At 45.4% G+C, this 19248-nt stretch overlaps 1 protein-coding gene across 2 annotated transcripts in view; it reads left to right on the forward strand.

Moving 5' to 3' along the window:
* The window catches only part of LOC138295322 (uncharacterized), a 190151-nt gene that overhangs the window by 152429 nt on the left and 18474 nt on the right, over positions 1 to 19248 (forward strand). For both annotated transcript variants that reach the window (XM_069233543.1, XM_069233542.1), the window contains one exon: positions 13755 to 13901. In XM_069233543.1, coding sequence (XP_069089644.1) covers positions 13755 to 13901 — 147 coding nt within the window. The remainder of the gene's footprint in view (positions 1 to 13754; positions 13902 to 19248) is intronic.

Here is a 19248-nt window from a genome sequence, read left to right on the forward strand (position 1 = left end):
AGGCACTCTCCAACATCATGGGAGTTTACCATCATTCCCATGAGACGATGGCAACGGTACTGGCCAAGTTTCAGGAGACCCAGCGGCTGCAGTAAGAACACTACCTTGGGATCAGGGAGGACTTGAAGTCCATTAACACCACCCTGGTCACCATTGCAGGGGTGCTGGCAGACCTTGTCAACACCAGGAGGGACACAGTGGCACAACAAGGGGCCCCTGACACTAGCCTGGATAATTAACAGCCCTCCACCTCCGCCGGTGCTAGTGGACAGGAGGCACCGCCACAGGAACAACAGGACACCAGCACCCCACCCCCTGCAGATGGAGAACCACCCCACAAACGGTCCCTGAGATCCAGGAACAAGACAGAGAACATTGCCAAGACCCCGCCAGGAAAGGAGACCCCCCTGAATGTCACCCTTCTGTCCCACTATGTCACCCTGTCCATGCTCAAACTGCCATTGCTCCACTTCCTATGCCCCTTTAGACAATGCGCATGTGAAACAAATAGACTGGACTCTGCCATGGACATTCCTCCACAATCCCCCCAGCCCATTTTACAACCCACTCCACTTATTAGCACAGGAATAAACACACTTCAATTAAAAAACAATCTGGAGTCAGTCTGTGCTTTCACAAATGTGTAATTGCAATAATTATGGAATATAGCAATGTCAATTTACTTGTTCACATACCAAGGTAACACAGCTGTAGGCCAGCAGTAAACATAGCAGATGGCACAAAGTGGGATCCACATCTGTGAAATGGAAATTCAAAGTAACAAGTCAGGGTCCATACACTAAATGAAAATGACACACTTATGCTAGGTCCAACAATAGAATGAGATGTGGGAAGCAGTGGCATCTTCTTACCTGTGTCTCACTGGAAGTATTGCATGATGATGTTGTTTCGGTTGTCGATATCCTCTTCTTCTGCCTCCTCTTCTTCACTGCCCACAGGCTCCACAGCTGCCACAAGACCAACATCTGGCCCATCCTCCTGCAGAAAAGGCACCTGGCATTGTAAAGCCAGGTTGTGCAGCATACAGCAGGCCACGATTATCTGGCAGACCTTCTTCGGTGAGTAGTATAGTGAGCCACCTGTCAGATGGAGGCACCAGAATCTGGCCTTCAGGAGGCCGAAGGTGTGTCCGATCACCCTCCTAGTTCACCCATGTGCCTCATTGTAGCATTCCTCTGCCCTTGTCCTGGGATTCCTCACTGGGGTCAGTAGCCATGACAGGTTGGGGTAACCAGAGTCACCTGCAAATGTCGAGGGACAACTGTTAGACAAACACTAATCCTTAGGGACAGCCCCATACCCACACACCTATGTCAACTGTATTGGGACCTTGGCCTCACCTATTAGCCATACACGGTGCCTTTGGATTTGGCCCATCACATAAGGGATGATGCCAGTGTGTCAGTGAGCCCTCCTCCCAAAGTACACAAACACAGGCACACACCCACCCAACCGCCATCCACCTCACAACAGCATCCGGCCGATGCACCATCACCCAAATTCAGCAGACGTAGACCTCCTACAACCACTACCTCTACCTCCACTCCCAAACCACCTCCATCTTCCCATCCCAGTGTGTCTAAAAAACTCTTCCTGGCTAACATTGACCTCTTCCGTACACCTCCCCCCGTCCTCAGCCAGTGGCACCACCGCTGACATGGCTACCATCCCCAATGGTCAGTCGTCTGAGGCTGGAGGACAGTTCATGGACCCTGGGCAGCTTCAATGAGGCATTTCTTCCATCACTGTTTACACCTGCATGTGGAAGGCGCAGCCGCAGCAGTGTGTGGTATGTCGCTGCCTCCATGGCGTATCGTGCTACCTGAACCTTGCAAATCTGGTAGCACGCACACCCAGGTGAGGGAATTGTACCAGCCACACTGCACGTGGAGCACTCTGGGCACCATGCCCCCTCCAGAACCAGTGGAAAGGTACATCCACTACCTCATTCCTTGGCAGGATGAAGCACTCTGGGCACCAGACCCCCTCCAGAACCAGTGGAGAGATACATCCACTACCTCAGTCCTTGGCAGGATGAAGCACTCTGGGCACCAAGCACCCTCCAGAACCAGTGGAGACTGTTATCTACTTTAGAGACTGTGGCTTTGCACTCCCCAGGATAAAGCAGTGGGCAACCCACCCACTGGAGAGACTTGAGAGACTGTGGCTTTGCACTCCCCAGGATAAAGCAGAGGGCACCCACCCACTGGAGAGACTTGAGAGACTGTGGCTTTGCACTCCCCAGGATACATCAGTGGGCATGGAGCCTCCTCGTGCAGCAGTGGTGTTGTGCGTTCATCAGGCTGAGGTGCCCCCCTCCCCCTAAGGTGCATGTATATTTTTGATCTGATGCCCCAGCAGTGTTCTCTCCGTTTCCAGTCAGGTATCATGTGTGGGCCTCTCCCATGCATTTTGGGCCCAGTGGTCCACGGACAATGATTGGGACACTATCCGGACTTGTGTAGTTGGTGTACATATTTGTATATACAGAATTTTGACTTTTGACTAATGGATTTTTCATGATTACAATTGTTACAATCATTTCCTTTTGTCCTTGCGTTCTTCCAGGGGGTGAGGGGCGTATATGTAATGTTGCTGCATGTATTTGTGTGTATGTTGTTGTGAGTGAGGGTGAGGGTGGGGGTGTTGCGTGTTGCGTGTGTGTGTCACTCTCTTTCCTCCCCCTCCCCTGTGTTGTAGGTGCAGTACTCACCGTGGTCGCCGCCGCCGCCGTTCGTACTCCTGGTAGAAGAGGAGGTAAACCAACATGGGCAGTACGTGTAGTTCGGGCTCAATGGCGTCCTGGTTCCTCGTTGAGTGTCGAGAGGTGAGTGTTTTCCCTTCTGTGTACTGTTTCCGCTGTGCTTTTGTTAGCGTTGGTTCCGCCCCGGAAAAGGTGGTGGATAGGCCTCTTGTAATACAGTGGGCGGTACTTTGTCTCCCGCCTGTCTGTTGGCAGTGTCCGCCGCGCTGTTTGTTTCTACCGCCATGGCAGTCGGAGTGTTAAAGTGGCTGTCTATATAGGCGGTTTCCACCAAGGTCGTAATCCCATTTTTTTTTCCGCCGGCCTCTCTGCGGTATTAGCGCCGCTTTAACACCGACCGCCAGGGTTGTAATGAGGGCCCTAGAGTCTTAGCTGAGAGATGTATTTCACCAGGACATAAGACCATCAAATAAGTTCTACATTATTAGATGTTGCCTGTGGATTCTTTTAAAAGGTCACCAAGTTGTACAGGATAAAACTGACAAGTGTAGGAGATAGAATGTAGTCAAGATGGACACTGTGAGGAAGGGGAATTTGTTTAGAAAGTGAGACACCTATTTTGATTCATAGTTCTCAGTTTGTGAGGTGGGATTCAAACCAGTTCAGAACTTTGTCTTCTACACACATGTGATCTCTAAGACTTTGTAAGAAGACATCATTATTAGTGGTGTTGAATGTTGCTGAAAGATCTGGGAGGATCATCAGTCATGAAGGATACACAAGGCCTCAACCATGATTTGCATAATGTCACTTTCAGTTCTACACACTACTTTACAACACCACTGGCAGTCGTCCAAGAGGTGGCTCTCCCTGATAAATTGTTTGAATTGGTTACACAACTTTACAGTACTTTGGAGAAGCATGTTCCTTGACTCTTAACTTGCTCTAGGTTTGTGTTCTTCAATTAAATAGAAGTTTTGTCTACAATGCTCACAAATTAGGAGTAAAGATCGTGTTGCTAAGGAAGAAAAATACAATGGACCCTGCAGATTCCTCTAACCTCCATGCAGTTGCATAACATCTTGAATCTATGGGTGAGATCTGCTGAGTATCTTCTTGGATGTTAATGAACTATTTGATTACTTGATTATTTCTACATTATCACATTCCTTACAGTTCTAGCTAATCTGTGATTACAAGCAAATAGTGGCTGCGCCTTTGCCCTGCAAGGGACATTTGGCATCACTTTTTGTGACTGACAGGTGGCACATTGTGTAGACATATATCTACAAGGCCACACAAAGCCACTTTGCCTGTTTTTTCATGACCTTGTAGATATGGTGTAAAGCAACACAGCGCAACTCTTTGCGTTGCCTTACACTGTGTCAGGGAGGCATTCCATGGGCATTGCAGTGTTTTTTCCCACGGAACACCCATGGGTTTTGGCGCATTCCCAGATTTACATAGCATTGTAATCCTGGGAATGCATCAAAACCGTACGCCTCTATAGGGGAGGTACAACAAGGAGTAAATTCTTTATTCCCCCTCTTTTTCTTCTTTCTATGTGTGCTGCATTCTAAAGCACACATTGACAGAGGAAAAGCCTCCATTGATTCTTTTTGTGCGGGAAGTTGTCTCTTCCTGCAAAGAAACAATTCTGTTGGTGATGCAGGCATCCTTGCTCCATGATGCAAGGGTGCCAGCATCAGTGCTAGGCAGCCTGTTTATATTAGGCAACCTTCTGCCTCTTCCCTGTGGTGCAGAGCAGCAAGGTCCCTTGCTGCCCTGCGTCACGGGGCTTGTAAATAAGGCCCCTAGTGTAGTTCAAATCTTTCATATTGAATTGCCATTAATCAGTCATGTTGCCCTCTTACTCAGTTGAAGCTACTATATTGCCCACAGAATTTACCCAGGGCTCCTTTTTGCCACCTAGCATTGATCTGTAGCTAAGGCCCACATATTTGAGTCTAGAATTATCAATCCATTGTGTTGTCTTTGTGTTACACAAGGTGATGCTAGGTCAAAGAAAAGGATTCAGTAATATTTACAAAGCCATGCAATTGGAAATTTAGCCTGCCTATTTGGCTTTTAATGACATGTGCTGCAATGCAGCAGCTTGTGCTGTGTTATGTTACATTTCAAGTTTGGATCCTTTCTATGGGTGGCACATGGGCATTGTTACATTCAAACATGGATTTTGGCGTATTCACAGATTTTCTAAAGCTAGTAAACTTGGGAATCTGTCAAAATGCTATGCTCTCTCCAGTAGGGTGTAAAACGGATAAATATTTTAATTTTACCTGATCATCCTCTTTATATGCATTATGCATTCCATATCACACATTTAAAGAGGAAAATTCCTCTAAGGATTGTTTTTGTGCAGACGTCCCTTTCTGCACAAAGACAATTCTTTCTGCAATGCTGTGTTGGCGCTAGGCATCATAACTAGATCTCTCCAATGTTGGAAGTGGAAAATTTGGGACTGTATGAGTACAAACTTGCTCAAGCAGTACTGTGAAAAGGATTTGAGGTGACTGTGATAGGTAGAGGGAATCTGCCTCACTCTGGTAACACTCTGAACTTAGTTACTTCTATGGCCTCTCCTTTTTCCCTAGTAAGATGAATCAGGAAAGTCTTATTTCAGGAAAGTTGGAACCCATCTCTCAAAATCAGGTAGAATTTCAGAGGTAACATCTATACTATGAAAGCAAATTAATTCCAGCAGGCTCCTATGGCTGGCTCTCTCTAACACCCCCTTGACAATGATTCATGGCATGCTAAATGCTGCTGCTTGATTGCCCTACTGTATATTCTTAGGTAACATTGCCACTTTAGTCATAAATCTATTTCTGCATGATCCACTATATTATACATGGCAATGCCCCCTCTCCTTATGGCCTTGCTCATCTTTTATCTTCTCATTTGGATCTGTCTCATTTGTTCTACCACAACCCCTCTCCTCTACTCTACATTTTAGAGTGAACCATTTACAGCTTGCACTCACTTCTCTCAGAGAGTGAGGGTTACAAATAGAGTATCTTGATTGTATGATTAGAGTTCCATGGTATCTGACATTCTGGGATATCAAATGAAAATGAAACGGTGCATCTTCGATACTGCCTTGTAATCCCCGATTGTCTCAAATTTCCCAGGAAAGGTCTGCCTCTCAGATATAAAAACAAGTTTTAAAATGTTTTGGATGCGAGTGTTTAGTAATTGTTTGGCAGCTGGAAGGATATTGGTGGCCTGGTCTTTGATGGTAATGATTTGCTGTAGAAGAGGTGACATTGGACCTCATTTAAAGTTGGGTGAGAATAAAAAAACAACTGATTTGTAGAGAAAACAATTTGTGATGTTATGTTTTGTCATTTTGTACAGCGCACTAACCACCCGTAAGAGTATCCAGGCACTTGCGTAGGACTGTAGCCATATGGTCTCTGTAGAATTATTTGACCAGCCTGGTCTTTAGCTTGTTGCAGAATTCCAGAAGCAAAGATGAGGCTCTGATGTGTTGTGGAAGGTTGTTCCATTTTTTGGTTGTGACGTAGGAGAACAAGAGATCTGATGCTATTATTTCATGAATGCAGTAGGGTGTGTGAGTAAGAGTGAGGCTGAGCATAGGTGTCTGGCAGGTTGGTGAAAGTGTATGGTAGAATTCATGTATGCTGGCCCAGTGTAATGCAAAGCTTTGTATGTGTGCATGAGGAGGTTGAATAGGCTGTGTTTGTGAATAGGGAGTCTGTAGAGCTCTCCTTTGTGGGGTGAGATGTGGGTGTGGCATGGAAGGTTACGTTTGAGTCTTGCAGTGAGTCTTGATGGTTTGAAGTCTGTGTAGGAGCTGCTTCAAGATTTTGGCGTAGAGTGCATTGGCACAGTTGAATCTGCTTCCGATGAGTGCTAGTGTGATGGTGTCTGGTGTTCTGTGGCAGCCTCTTGAAGATCTTTTGTAGCATAAGTAGGAGGTGGAAGCAGGCAGCACTGTCCACGTTGACGTGTGCCTTCATGTTGAGCTTGTCAGCTGGGATGATCCACAGATTTCTAGCATGGTTGGTGGATGTTGGTGTTCGTCCTAGCTCTGTCGTCCACCAAATGGCATCTCAAGGGAGGTCCTTTTTCTGAAGACCAGTATTTCTGTCTTATTGGAGTTGACCTTCAAGCAGTTGATTCTCATCCATTCTACTACTATGGTCATGCAATTGGTGAAGTTGGCTTTGGTGATGTTCATCTTGTCGGTTAGAGAGAGGATGAGTTTGGTGTCATCAACTTAGGAAATGAAGGTGATTCCTTGGGATCAGATGATGTCGGTGGTCAGTGTCACATAAATGTTGAACCGGGTAGGACTGAGAGACAATCCATTGGAGACTCTAAAGATCAGGCTCTTGGTCTCCGATGTGAAGGGTCGCAGTCTGACTTTTTTGTTTCTTTCCATGGCAGGTCCTGAGCTCATGGAGTCTTCTGATGAGTATATTGCTGGAGATTGTGTTGAATCCTGCAGATAGTTCGAGCAGAAGGAGGAACACTGTTTCTCCTTCATCCAGGATGGTCCAGATGCTGTTCGTGGCTGCCATTAGTGCTGTTTCAGTACTGTGCTTTTTTAATCCTTATTGAGAGTTGTTCAGTAGGTGGTGGTGTTCGAGGTAGGTTGTGAGTTGTAACTTGCTTATTGATGGCCTTCTCTATCACTTTTGCCACGTTCGCAAGCAGACAGATAGGTTGGAATTTGCACAGTTGGCTCTTGAGGAGGACGTTGATGCTGCATGCTTCCACCCTTCTGGGAATGTGGCTGCTGAAATATAGGTTTTGCTGATGTAGGTGAGAGCAGTGCTGATTGGTTATGCCCCAAGGTTGTAAATGTGATAGGGGCATGGGTCTGTTGTGCCTCCTGAGTGGATGGCCTGCATGAACGACACTGTGTCTTCTCTGGTGAGAGTTTTCCATTTGGTCAGCTGTCTAGGTTGGTTATGCGTAGTTTTGCGATGTGATAACTGGGGTCCGGTTGGTATACAAAGTTGCTGTAGATGTTTGCATTTTTATAGTGGAAGAGGTTTGATAGGTCATCGCAAAGTTTTTAGGATGGGGTGATGCTGTTTACAGAGGCTTGGGCTGTGGTGAAGTCCTTGATTATTAAGATCTTCTTGCAGCTGTTGGAGCTCCCTTTGATGTGTTCAGTTGTCACTCCTTTCTTTTCCAGTGAAGGATTCTCTTTTGGTCGAGGATTGGTGGCGTGAAATACACCTTCATTCAATCAATAATAGCAGAGATAATGCTGCTAGAGTATTTTTTACACAGGAAAAAGTTCAAACAGAACATTTAACACATTCTTCACAAATATATTGCAACCCATATCTAGGCTATGAGACTTGGAGATGGACGGCATGTTAAAGTTTAATGGTTGGGTATGTTTCTTCACTAGCTGGGTGTTTTTGCTGGTAACAAGCCTTCACATATGATGCAGAGGCAAACAGTTATGACATAATTATATGCATGCTCACAGCTCAGACAAATGAAATCAGTCCTACTATGGCGTGTGCTCCAACACATAGTAACACTTGGTGGTGTGTGGTTTGTAGCTCGTTTGAAGAAGATGAGGTCCTGGAGACTTTGAAATGTTGAATAATCTGAGGTGCCTGGTGAAAGCAGACTACACAATAGTTGACAGTGATATTATAGTTGTCTGGGCACTGGCCTGTGATATATGCCATCTGGGGTTGGAGAAAGAAGATAGAGATGAAAAGGATGGACAATTTTACAGTCATAAGGTAAAGTGGAAAAACTTCAGGCAGGTACTGAAGTTGAGGGAAAATGCAGCAAAAAAATTAAAAAGGCAGTGACCCTACAAATAACATTGTGGTCATACTCTAGAAGTTCATTAGTCTGAGGATCACTTCTACTGACAATGGCCTTTCCCTGTGTGTATGATGGGAAAGGCTTACCCCTCGAACCTCCATAGAGGAGCAGGAAGTAATTGGAAAAGCAGGTGCATGATCAACCCTAAATACCGCCTGAACTGGTAAGATATTTTGTACAAAAGTACATGGTAAGCAGGAGAAGCCCACAAACCCTGAATTCTTAGCTGAAGAGAGTGCACTGACATTCCTTGGCAGCGGATCTGCCCTAGTTCAAGCTTCTGGCCTGGTCATGTGGACTAGGCCTCCATACCGACAGATGAACTGCATTGAATACGAATTTCCCTCCAGATGGAGGCATTAATGAACAGGGTCAGAGAGAGACCTGCTGGCTGTATGTCCCTAGTTACATTCCTCTCCCAGAGGTAACTATCACAGAGAAACAATCCTGGGGAAGACAAAGTTTTCTATCAAATGATGCTAATTATGCTGTGTTTACCCCAAGGTACTCCTTACCAGCAACTGGAGGATTTTGAAGATAACCAGGTCAGGCTTCAGTGAGGCTAGCATGGATTTGTGCTGCTTATAGACCAGGACTTCAGGTACTTCGACAGTGACTAGGAGAAACTAAGTGTGGAAAATTAGTTCCCTTCTCCCTTGATAGTGGCTGGAATTGCACCAGAGAAGAAACTATCTCCCCCGGATGGCTTAGAAGGCCTGCAGTCACTGGTTGACCTTGTCCATTTTAAAGAGAAGAAGAGCTGTTGTGGGGGAAACATCCAAAATCCTCCATAACATGCCCAGTTTCATTGGGCGGCTCAAAGGGCTCTTCAAATGGCCTGTAGAGTTTTGAGTTCCTTAAGTCCAGACTGGAGTGATAGGTGATGTAAAGAACCTTTAAGAACATATGTTTAACTTGCCGGAGGAGTGGCAGAACCTTTCCATAAAAACACAGTCACCCATTGCAGGAGGCTGGCCTGGCTTATAGTGGGTCCTGATGGTATTTACACCTTGTGTCATGTCCAGTTATCCCTTATTAGTAGATTAGTAGTGTTCTACCAGCTTAGGCTGATAGAGGAGAGCTATAGCAGAGCAGCTTAGGCTGAACTAGGAGACATGCAAAGCTCCTACTCTACCACTTATATCCTATAGCACTATATCACAAGAAGACATAATAGTCAGAGTTACTAAAAATAAAGGTACTTTATTTTAGTGACAATGGCCCTCATTACAACCCTGGAGGTCCAAGACCACCAGGGCTGTTCTGGAGGAAGCACGGCCAACAGGCTGGCAGTGCTTCACAGGGCATTATGACCGCGGCAGAAGCGCTGCAGTCGCACCGCTGGGGCCGGCGATTTCCTGCCACAATGGCCCCGGTGGTTTTAATGTGCCAGGGCAGCGCTGCTTGCAGCGCTGCCCAGGGGATTACGAGTCCCCCTACCTCCAGCCTTTTCCTGGCGGTTTAAACCACCAGGAAAAGGTTGGCGGTACGGGGAGTCGCAGGGCCCCCTGAAAAGGCCCCGTACAGCTTTTCACTGTCTGCTATGCACCCGTCGCACAGCCGCAACACCGCCGGCTCCATTTGGAGCTGGCTCCTGTGTTGCGGCCGAGATCCCTGCTGGGCCGGCGAGCGGAAAATAGGTTTAGAAAAGTAGGCCTTGGGACAACACAAACCATAAACTCCAAAAGTGGAATGCGAACCACGAATGGACCCCAGGCCTAGTGTAGTGTGTAGAGGGTCACTAGGAGTGTAAGAAAACACTAAGGGTGTCCAAGATACCCCACCCCAAGACCCTGAAAAGTAGGAGTAAAGTTACCCTACTACTCCAGAAAGCCAGCAAAGTTGAGATAAGGGATTCTGCAAAGACAACAACTGACTGAAAAGCACTGAAGACGGATTCCTGGACCTGAGGACCTGCAAAGGAAGGGGACCAAGTCCAAGAGTTACGCAAGTGTCCAGGGGGGGCAGGAGCCCACTAAACCCCGGATGAAGGTGCAAAAGGGCTGCCTCTGGGTGTAAGAAGCCGAAGATTCTTCAACAACGGGAGGTGCCAGGAACTTCTCCTTTGGTCAGAAGATGTCACACGGAGTGCTGGAGGATGCAGAATTGTTTCCATGCAGAAATACTGCAAACAAGCCTTGCTAGCTGCAACAGTCACGGTTGAAGGTTTTGGGTGCTGCCAGGGCCCAGGAAGGACAAGGAGGGGTCGCCCCTTGGTGGAGAAGACAGAGAGGGCGATCAGCAACAGAGAGAGCCTACATAGGAGCAGGCAGAAGCACCTGAACAGGCATTCAAGAAATCTGAGCACTGTGGTCGTCTCAGCACAACAAGAGGGTCCCACAAAGCCGGAGGTCAACTCAGCAAGTTGAGCAATGCAGGACGGAGTGTTGGGGACCTGGGCTAGCTAGTGCATGAAGGCATCCTTGCAAAAGTGCACAGACGCCCTAGTAGCTGCTGTTCACAGAGTACACAGGATTACTGTGTGGCGTGGGGAGGCAAGGACTTACCTCCACAAAATTTGGACAGAATGACCACTGGACTGTCGGGGTCACTTGAATCCATCTCCTGTGCTCCAGGGACCTAGCTCGTCGAGATGAGAGGGGACCAAGAGAACTGGTGATGCAGAAGTTTGGTGCCTGCGGTAGCAGGGGGAAGATTCCGTCGACCCACAGGAGATTTCTTCTTGGCTTCCAGTGCAGGGTGAAGGCAGACAGCCCTCAGATCATGCACCACCGGGAAACAGTCAAGAAAGCTGGCAGGATTGGGCGCTACAATGTTGCTGGTATTCTTCTTGCTACTTTGTTGCGGTTGTGCAGGTGTCCTGGAGCAGTCAGCGGTCGATCCTTGGCAGAAGTCGAAGAGAGAAGTGCAGAGGAACTCTGGTGAGCTCTTGCATTCGTTATCTGAAGAGGAACGCACAGGAGAGACCCTAAATAGCCCTCAGATGAGGATTGGCTACATATCCAGGTAAGGGCCTATCAGGAGGGGTCTCTGACGTCACCTGCTGGCACTGGCCTCTCAGAGGTCTCCATTGTGCCCCCACACCTCTGCATTCAAGATGGCAGAGGTCTGGGACACACTGGAGGAGCTCTGGGCACCACCCTTGGGGTGGTGATGGACATGGGAGTGGTCACTCCCCTTTCCTTTGTCCAGTGTTTCGCCAGAGCAGGGGCTGGGGGATCCCTGAACCAGTGTAGACCGGTTTATGCAAGGAGGGCACCATCTGTGCCCTTCAAAGCATTTCCAGAGGCCAGGAGAGGCTACTCCTTTCAGGCCCTTAACACCTATTTCCAAAGGGAGAGGGTGTAACACCCTGTCTCAGAGGAAATCCTTTGTTCTGCCTTCCTGGGACTAGGCTGCCCAGGCCCCAGGGGGCAGAAACCTGTCTGAGGGTTGGCAGCAGTGGTAGCTGCAGAGAAAACCCCAGAGAGCTAGTTTGGCAGTACCCGGGGTCCATGCTGGAGCCCCAGGGATGCATGGGATTGACACCTCAATACCAGATTTGGCTTGGGGGGACAATTCCATGATCATAGACATGTTACATAGCCATGTTTGGAGTTACCATTGTGAAGCTACACATAGGTATTCACCTATATGTAGTTCACATGTGTAATGGTGTCACCGCACTCACAAAGTCTGGGGAAATTGCCCTAAACAACGCCAGTGCCCTCACACTTAGTAACTTTGCACCTAACCTTCACTAAGTGAGGGCTAGACATATAGGTGACTTATAAGTTACTTAAGTTCAGTGAAGAATGGCTGTGAAATAATGTGCACGTTATTTCACTCAGGCTGCAGTGGCAGTCCTGTGTAAGAATTGTCTGAGCTCCCTATGGGTGGCAAAAGAAATGCTGCAGCCCATAGGGATCTCCTGGAACCCCAATACCCTGAGTATCTAGGTACCATACACTAGGGAATTATAAGGGTGTTCCAGTGTGCCAATGAGAATTGGTAAAATTAGTCACTAGCCTTCAGTGATACTTTTAAAAGCAGAGAGAGCATAAACACTGAATTTCTGGTTAGCAGAGCCTCAGTGATACGGTTAGGCACCACACAGGGAACACATACAGGGCACAAGTTATGAGCACTGGGGTCCTGGCTAGCAGGATCCCAGTGACACAGGCAAAAACAAACATATACACAAGTAAAAATGGGGGTAACATGCCAGGCAAGATGGTACTTTCCTACACCCATTTAGGTGTCTCAACTTCCCCTCAATCATAGTGATTGCTGTTTACATTTTAGTTCCCACATATTTTTGCCCCATCAAGCAAAATACCTTTGGCCAACACTACAGCATTTGAAACTATCAGGGTCAAATTAGGAGAAGATGTGCCATGTCCTTGGTATGGTACATGTATTTGTTGATTGTAGGGGCTACCTGGTGCCCTCTTCTCGTGGTACCTTGGTTGACAGCCAGCCAAGCCATGTCTTTCTCATGTGAGGAGATGGGTCTGCAATTCCCTGCCTCTCAATTTATACACAAATATTGAATTCACAGCATTTTCTCTTCTTACGTGGAGACCCAGGGGGGCATTAGAGTACACTGTTCCAGAGCGGTCTGTGTTTAATGCCTCTCAAACATCTTCCCCTTAATAACGGAAGTATAATCTGTAAGACATGGCTCTGTCTCCTTTCTGGCTTGTAGCCACAGTTTGCTATTGGTACTACTTAATGTTTGTAGATTAACTCTTCCTGTTAAGTTGCCCCTTTTCGGATACATTGTACACACCATTGCTGAAATAAAATACTCCTAATTAGAAGGCATGCTAACTGTTCTGATGAAGTGAATAGAATGATTAATAACCAGCAAGGTTACACATATTTCGTAGTTCATTGGAAATAACTAGTTGAAATAACAGAAGAATTTAGGACACACATCGATCAAGTCCTTTTATGTGCATGTCAGAGGAAATACCTTCATGGATAACCCTTGTGGTTGTGAATACCACATGAGACTCAATACAGCCAATAATTTTGCTCAGCTGCATCATTCTTCTCAAGTGGATGCAACCTAGACGAGAGCAGATCAGAGACTCATGAGATCATTGTGAGTCATCAGGCTGAATGGCCAAGTGATATGTGGGGTCTGACTGGTCAGAAGATCCTGCATTAGTGCCAAGAATACATTACTATTTGAAGATTGCAATGTTTAAAATGCTTTTTCCTTTCTATATTCCAGAAAAAATGGGTGATTGTGCAAAGGTGACAAATGTTACTGAAGCCATAGATGCCTGTAACAAATGTAATAATGACAAGGACTGCCCGGGATATGACAGATGCTGCACTGGGTTGAAGGGGCGCGAGTGCCGACAACCACTCTTTGTAGGTAAGAAGTTGAATAATGAAGTTTGTTAGACAGTGGTTCAGAGACATGATTTCAATAATGCATTGGGGTATCTATGGCAAGGGACCTTATCTATATATATATATATATATATATATATATATATATATATGTATATATATATATATATATATATATATACTCATCTGTATTCATGTGAGTCTGTATATCAACATGTTTCATACTGGTTGATGAATGTTGAATCTATTTGAAATTGTCTCTGACGACGTAGTCTGCAAGTCATCTATCAAATCATACACAGCCATTCCGAGCATCACTATGTGTAAGCAAACTGGCGTTCTGTTGCTGTGTCCTTTGTAGTACTACATTGTGTTTGTTGTAGGCAGCCATTGACCCTCCAGGAATGGATGTGTTGCTCCTTCTGGGTATGTGCAGAAGCGGGTCCTGCTTCTGATTTGCTCTTTGATGACATTGTGTCTACATTCAATGGAGACCAAAAATGCTGCTGAGCTGCATGGATGGTGAAGTGATGGGAATAAGCACCAAGAGATTAAAAATAAATTCAGTAGCAAGGAAAATGTTAGACATCAAAAACAGTAACTAACTTTTTTGTAACAGTTGGAGCTATGACACAGTATATGAAGAGTAGGACACAACTACACACAAAAATAAACCCATAACATGTGAAAAAGTCCAATTTTAATTATAATGACTAATGTAGATTTTCCTAGCTAGAATAGTGAAGGAAAGTCCAGATAACACAGAGGCAAATATTATGCTTTATTAGATTGTTTCATGAATTATAAGAGCCATGAATCTTTAAAAACTGCACTTTCCACAAAACCCTAGTTCCCAAATTACAGGTTGAGGGGAAGTAAAATCACTAATTAGCCATGAGCATAGGCCATACAGGACAAAACAGCCTGGTTTCTTGATCTGAAGGCAAATGAAACTCCATCGATGAAATGGAAGATAATCATTGTAAGAAACCCAACAAATTCCCAGATAACTCATCAAGAGTATCTACCCTTAGCCCATCACATTAAAGTAGGAAAAGATGCAGGAACATGAGTTGTTTTGGAAATATTAGCCACTGAATGATAATACATTCTTAAATAAGTATTCTAAGGCCACACTGCACTCAACTTTGGATGAGAAGGATATTAAGAATGGTTAGCACTAGAGGAGGCATTATTCATTTATCTAGTAACAGAATAGAACAATTCTGAAAGAGAATAATGTCTTGTAGAGACACTTGGAGCCTTATCATTTGTGCCTCTCAAAAGAAAATCAAGCAAATTACTGAAGTTAGTTTTGCAACAATAGGGAGACATTGTCCGGCCAGGTTTGGAACAATTGCTGACTAACGTTAACATCTCACGTTGAGGAATAATGGTGTTTAGAGGATCAAGGCCCACATTACATCTTTGGCGGTAGGTACCGCCTGCCGCCGTGGCAAAGGGCTCCAAAAGACCCTTGCCGCGGCTAACATTGGTCATAAGAAGGGAGGAAATCCAGCTGTGGCCATGCTGGCAGACGGTGTTAAGGTGGCGCTGCTACCACCAGCAGCGCCACGCCAGTAGACCGCTGCCAGCCATATTATGGAAAATAATACGGCATGGCATTGTTCTGCCGGCGGGCGCTGCTGGTGGTAGCTGTGCACCGTTCCCTGCCGGAAGACCCCCTGGATTCAGGTAAGTCTGGTTTCCGACAGGGTAGGGGGTTGGGGGATGTTGTGTGTGGGGAGGGGTGTATTTGCATGAATGTTTGAGTGTGTGCGTGCATGCGAATGAGTGTGTAGTGTTGCTTGCGTGTAAGGGTGCATGTGTGAGAATGCATGTATGAATGCAAATGTGAATGCATGTCTTCATGTAAGTTTGAATGTGTGTACAAATGTGTGCGTGAATTAATGCGTGTATGAATACGTGTATGCCTGTGTGAGTAAGTGTGTAAATGCATGGTGTGTGCCTGCAAGAGTGCATGTATGGGGGGAGGATGGGAAGGCAGGGAGCGTGGATGGAGGGGGGTGGGATTGTCTGGGGAGTGTTATTCTACCTTCCTCTGACAGGGAAGGAATTCCCTGTCACTGGTAGGGCCTAGTGCCACGGTTTTCATGGCGTACGAACACCACTAAAACCATAGCGGTAGGCAGGGTCAAAAGGCCGCCAGTGGGACAATAGCGGCCACCAGGTTGGAGATTGTTGTATCCGGCACGGCGGCTGCTACCACCATGCCAGTCGGTGTGATACATTGGCGGTTGGCTTCAGGCCTTGGCTGCTCATCCACACTACCCCTAGAGAGCCTGGCTTCTAGATTCTGGCTTCTAGATTCTGTTTACATTTCACTAATAAAGGATAACTGGACCTGGTATAAGGTATAAGTACGTTAGGTACCCACTACAAACCAGGCCAGCCTCCTACACTTGATAACAAAGTGGTCATGTCAATATGGGTTAAATAGACAATGGCAAAAGCCCTACCATTGAGATCCACCAGAAAGAAAGGGGTGACAATTTAATTGTTAAACCTTGGTGTGGAAATTGAAATAAAGGAACCTCCTGTGTTCTAGACTATTGGAAAAGGTAGGTAAGAGTATTTGTGGTGTATCTACACCACCAATCCATCTGGAAATAGAGCATCCCTGAGATGAACAATGACGTCCATTATGAAGTGACAGTTCATTTTTATTTTTTCGGACACATTTAGTTACAAACACCCTCTGGATGGAGGGTGCACTGTTGTGTAGTTCCCTTAGAAAGAAGCTTTCATATATCCTATATGTCTTTGTTTCTTCTTCGCATAAATTAATTGTCCTTAGAGAAAATCTTGAAACAAATGAGAGAAAAACTGTATTAAAAAACTTGCATTGTTTGAAGAACCCAGGGATTATTTTGAATTGCTTGCTCAGTTTGAATAAACAGATTTTTTGGAACTAATTAACAGAGGTGAAAAAAATGGGACGCTGAACTTGAAAAAGAGCTCTCCTTTATTCTCTGTTGCACAGGAAACATCAGCCATCAGCCAATATCAGAAGGAGGGTCATTGGTATGGCTGAAACGACCACCTCATGGTTACCATTGTAACTCGTTCCTCAAGTGCTAATGTTTGATGCAACCATTTGAGGACCTTCTGGCTTCGTTTAAAAACATATTTCCCAAACACCCTCTTCCTCTCCAGTACTGTAAGGAGAACATTGGCGCATATACCCATCTTCTTACTGCTTACCCCTAGCTGCTGGACCAGTCTCTGAGCTTGCAGGTTTAAGCAATTTGTATTATATCTTAGGCAACACAGCCTTCTGCCTTTCCAGCAAAGTAGTCGCACATAGGCATTAATAGTGAAACACAAAAAATGTTAGCGCGTGGGCCCACCACATCTTAGAAGGTGTCTTGATATGAGACCAGTCTCTCTCAGTACCATTCTTTGGATCACAGAAACACTTAAAATATTACTTGTTTCATTGTAAATCCAGGTTCAAAAAATCAGAAGTGCCAAATTCATTTAATCTGTTAATTCATTTTGACTATTTATGTCATGCACCAATCACTCAGGTTTCTGTATGTACGACACCATCAACTATTACCCCACTGTATCTTTTCATTAATGCTTCCACGGAAAGACATAAACATGTACCCCAAGACAAGCCATATATGTATGTGGGCAGTCATGGACTTATAATTAATAGCTTACTCTAGCTCTGAATCTACTCCACATAGAAATGCATGCTGGTCTTTCTATTGTCCTTGTCATGTATAAAACCAACATGTCACTACATGAAACATAGTGTGCCAGTAGTAGGAGCCCAAGTAGCAAGACAGAAAAGAATGCCCAAAAATAGCTGTATTTTATTTGCTTGTGATTGTGTGGTTTGGTTTTGCAGAGATGTGGAGCTCGTATTGTTGACAAATCCAAATAATTTGACATTATCCAAGAGATGCTAACTGAAGCTTTCAAAGTCAATTTTGGCAGCTGAATGTACTCCGGTGCCGTAGAAACTTGCTAATTGTGTGCTGTCAGCAAACATTGCTGCTATATGTTAGTTACATTACATATGGCAGAAAAATGCATCTCCACACAGTTTGCTGGTGGCACAATAACATATCAATAGATCTACAAATGCAACTGCTCTATGCTGTTATGCGTAATACTATGAATGGGTGGCAGTGAATTACAGTGATGTTTTTACCCAAGGGGTTTTGTTAAAAATGACCCTTCTCTACAGAGTCACCCCCAACCTTTTTGCCTTTTTCCTTCCACTACCCTCCAGTTTTTCCTGAATTCATTTTTGCGGGCCTTAAGACTGTGCACTTTATCACTGTTAACCCGTGCTAAACTGTTCATGCTCACTCTCTTAAGCATGGTTTGATCGGCATACACCTGATTTACATATTTAATTAGCTTAATTTTTACATTTAAAACTCCTTGCCTTAAACTCCCCTTTTCATTGCATTTAAGACACCCCTAATGGAGCCTCTACGTAGCCCATAGGGCAGGGTGCTATGTATTTTTAAACTTAGGACATATATATATCCTACATATCCTGGTAGGGAAAAAACTCACAAATGTGTTTTTCAACTTCTGCAACTTCTGTGAGGCCTACCCCTCCCATAGGATAACATTGGGGATACCTTATTACATTTAATTAACTGTAATTCCTAAATGAGAAGAGGTAAGGATGTCATGTTTGGTGCCTATGAACTTGTAATAAAACACTCTCTTTAATGGTGAAGTTGAATTTGTGGTTACAAATCTGAAAATGCCACTTTTATAAAGTTGCCATTTTCCTGTCCTGAACCCCTTGTGCTGACAGCCAGTCTTGGGTCACATAACTGGGTGCAGCTTACAGTTAGACTTTGTGAATTCCAACCAGACAGTCACACAATAGTGGGATTAGTAGAGCCTCAGTAGGCTATCAACTGTCAGACTGGGGAGGGGGTGTGGAAACAGCCCCATCGCACCTGAATATGTTGTTTCCTGTTTCCTCACAATACTTAACAACCCTGTATTGTCAGTGCAACCAGCTTGGAGTCAGGGCAGGAGAGGCAAGTAGTCCCTAGCACTTCAAAGGACTTTTCAAAGACCTTCTCCCACCTTCTAGGAGCAGGGCACCAGAGTATACAAATAGGACTCTAAGATCCACACTTCAGTTCACTACTGGACCTGTAAAAGGACTCACAGAGGGCTGCCTGCTGCTGGGACCTGCCAGACTTCTGCTGTACCTGAAAGGACTCCTTTGATGCCTGGAGCCTGCTTTGAGGCCAGCCCTGCTGTTCAGTCCTTCATCTATGTTTTCACGCAGGACTTCCAGAAGTGACACCAAGGGCTAATTTGCTGGCCTCCTGTTCAGAGTCACAGGGGCATAACAGGCT

Source organism: Pleurodeles waltl, chromosome 5 (genome assembly GCF_031143425.1).
Source record: "Pleurodeles waltl isolate 20211129_DDA chromosome 5, aPleWal1.hap1.20221129, whole genome shotgun sequence".
NCBI classification, from domain to species: Eukaryota; Metazoa; Chordata; class Amphibia; order Caudata; family Salamandridae; genus Pleurodeles; species Pleurodeles waltl.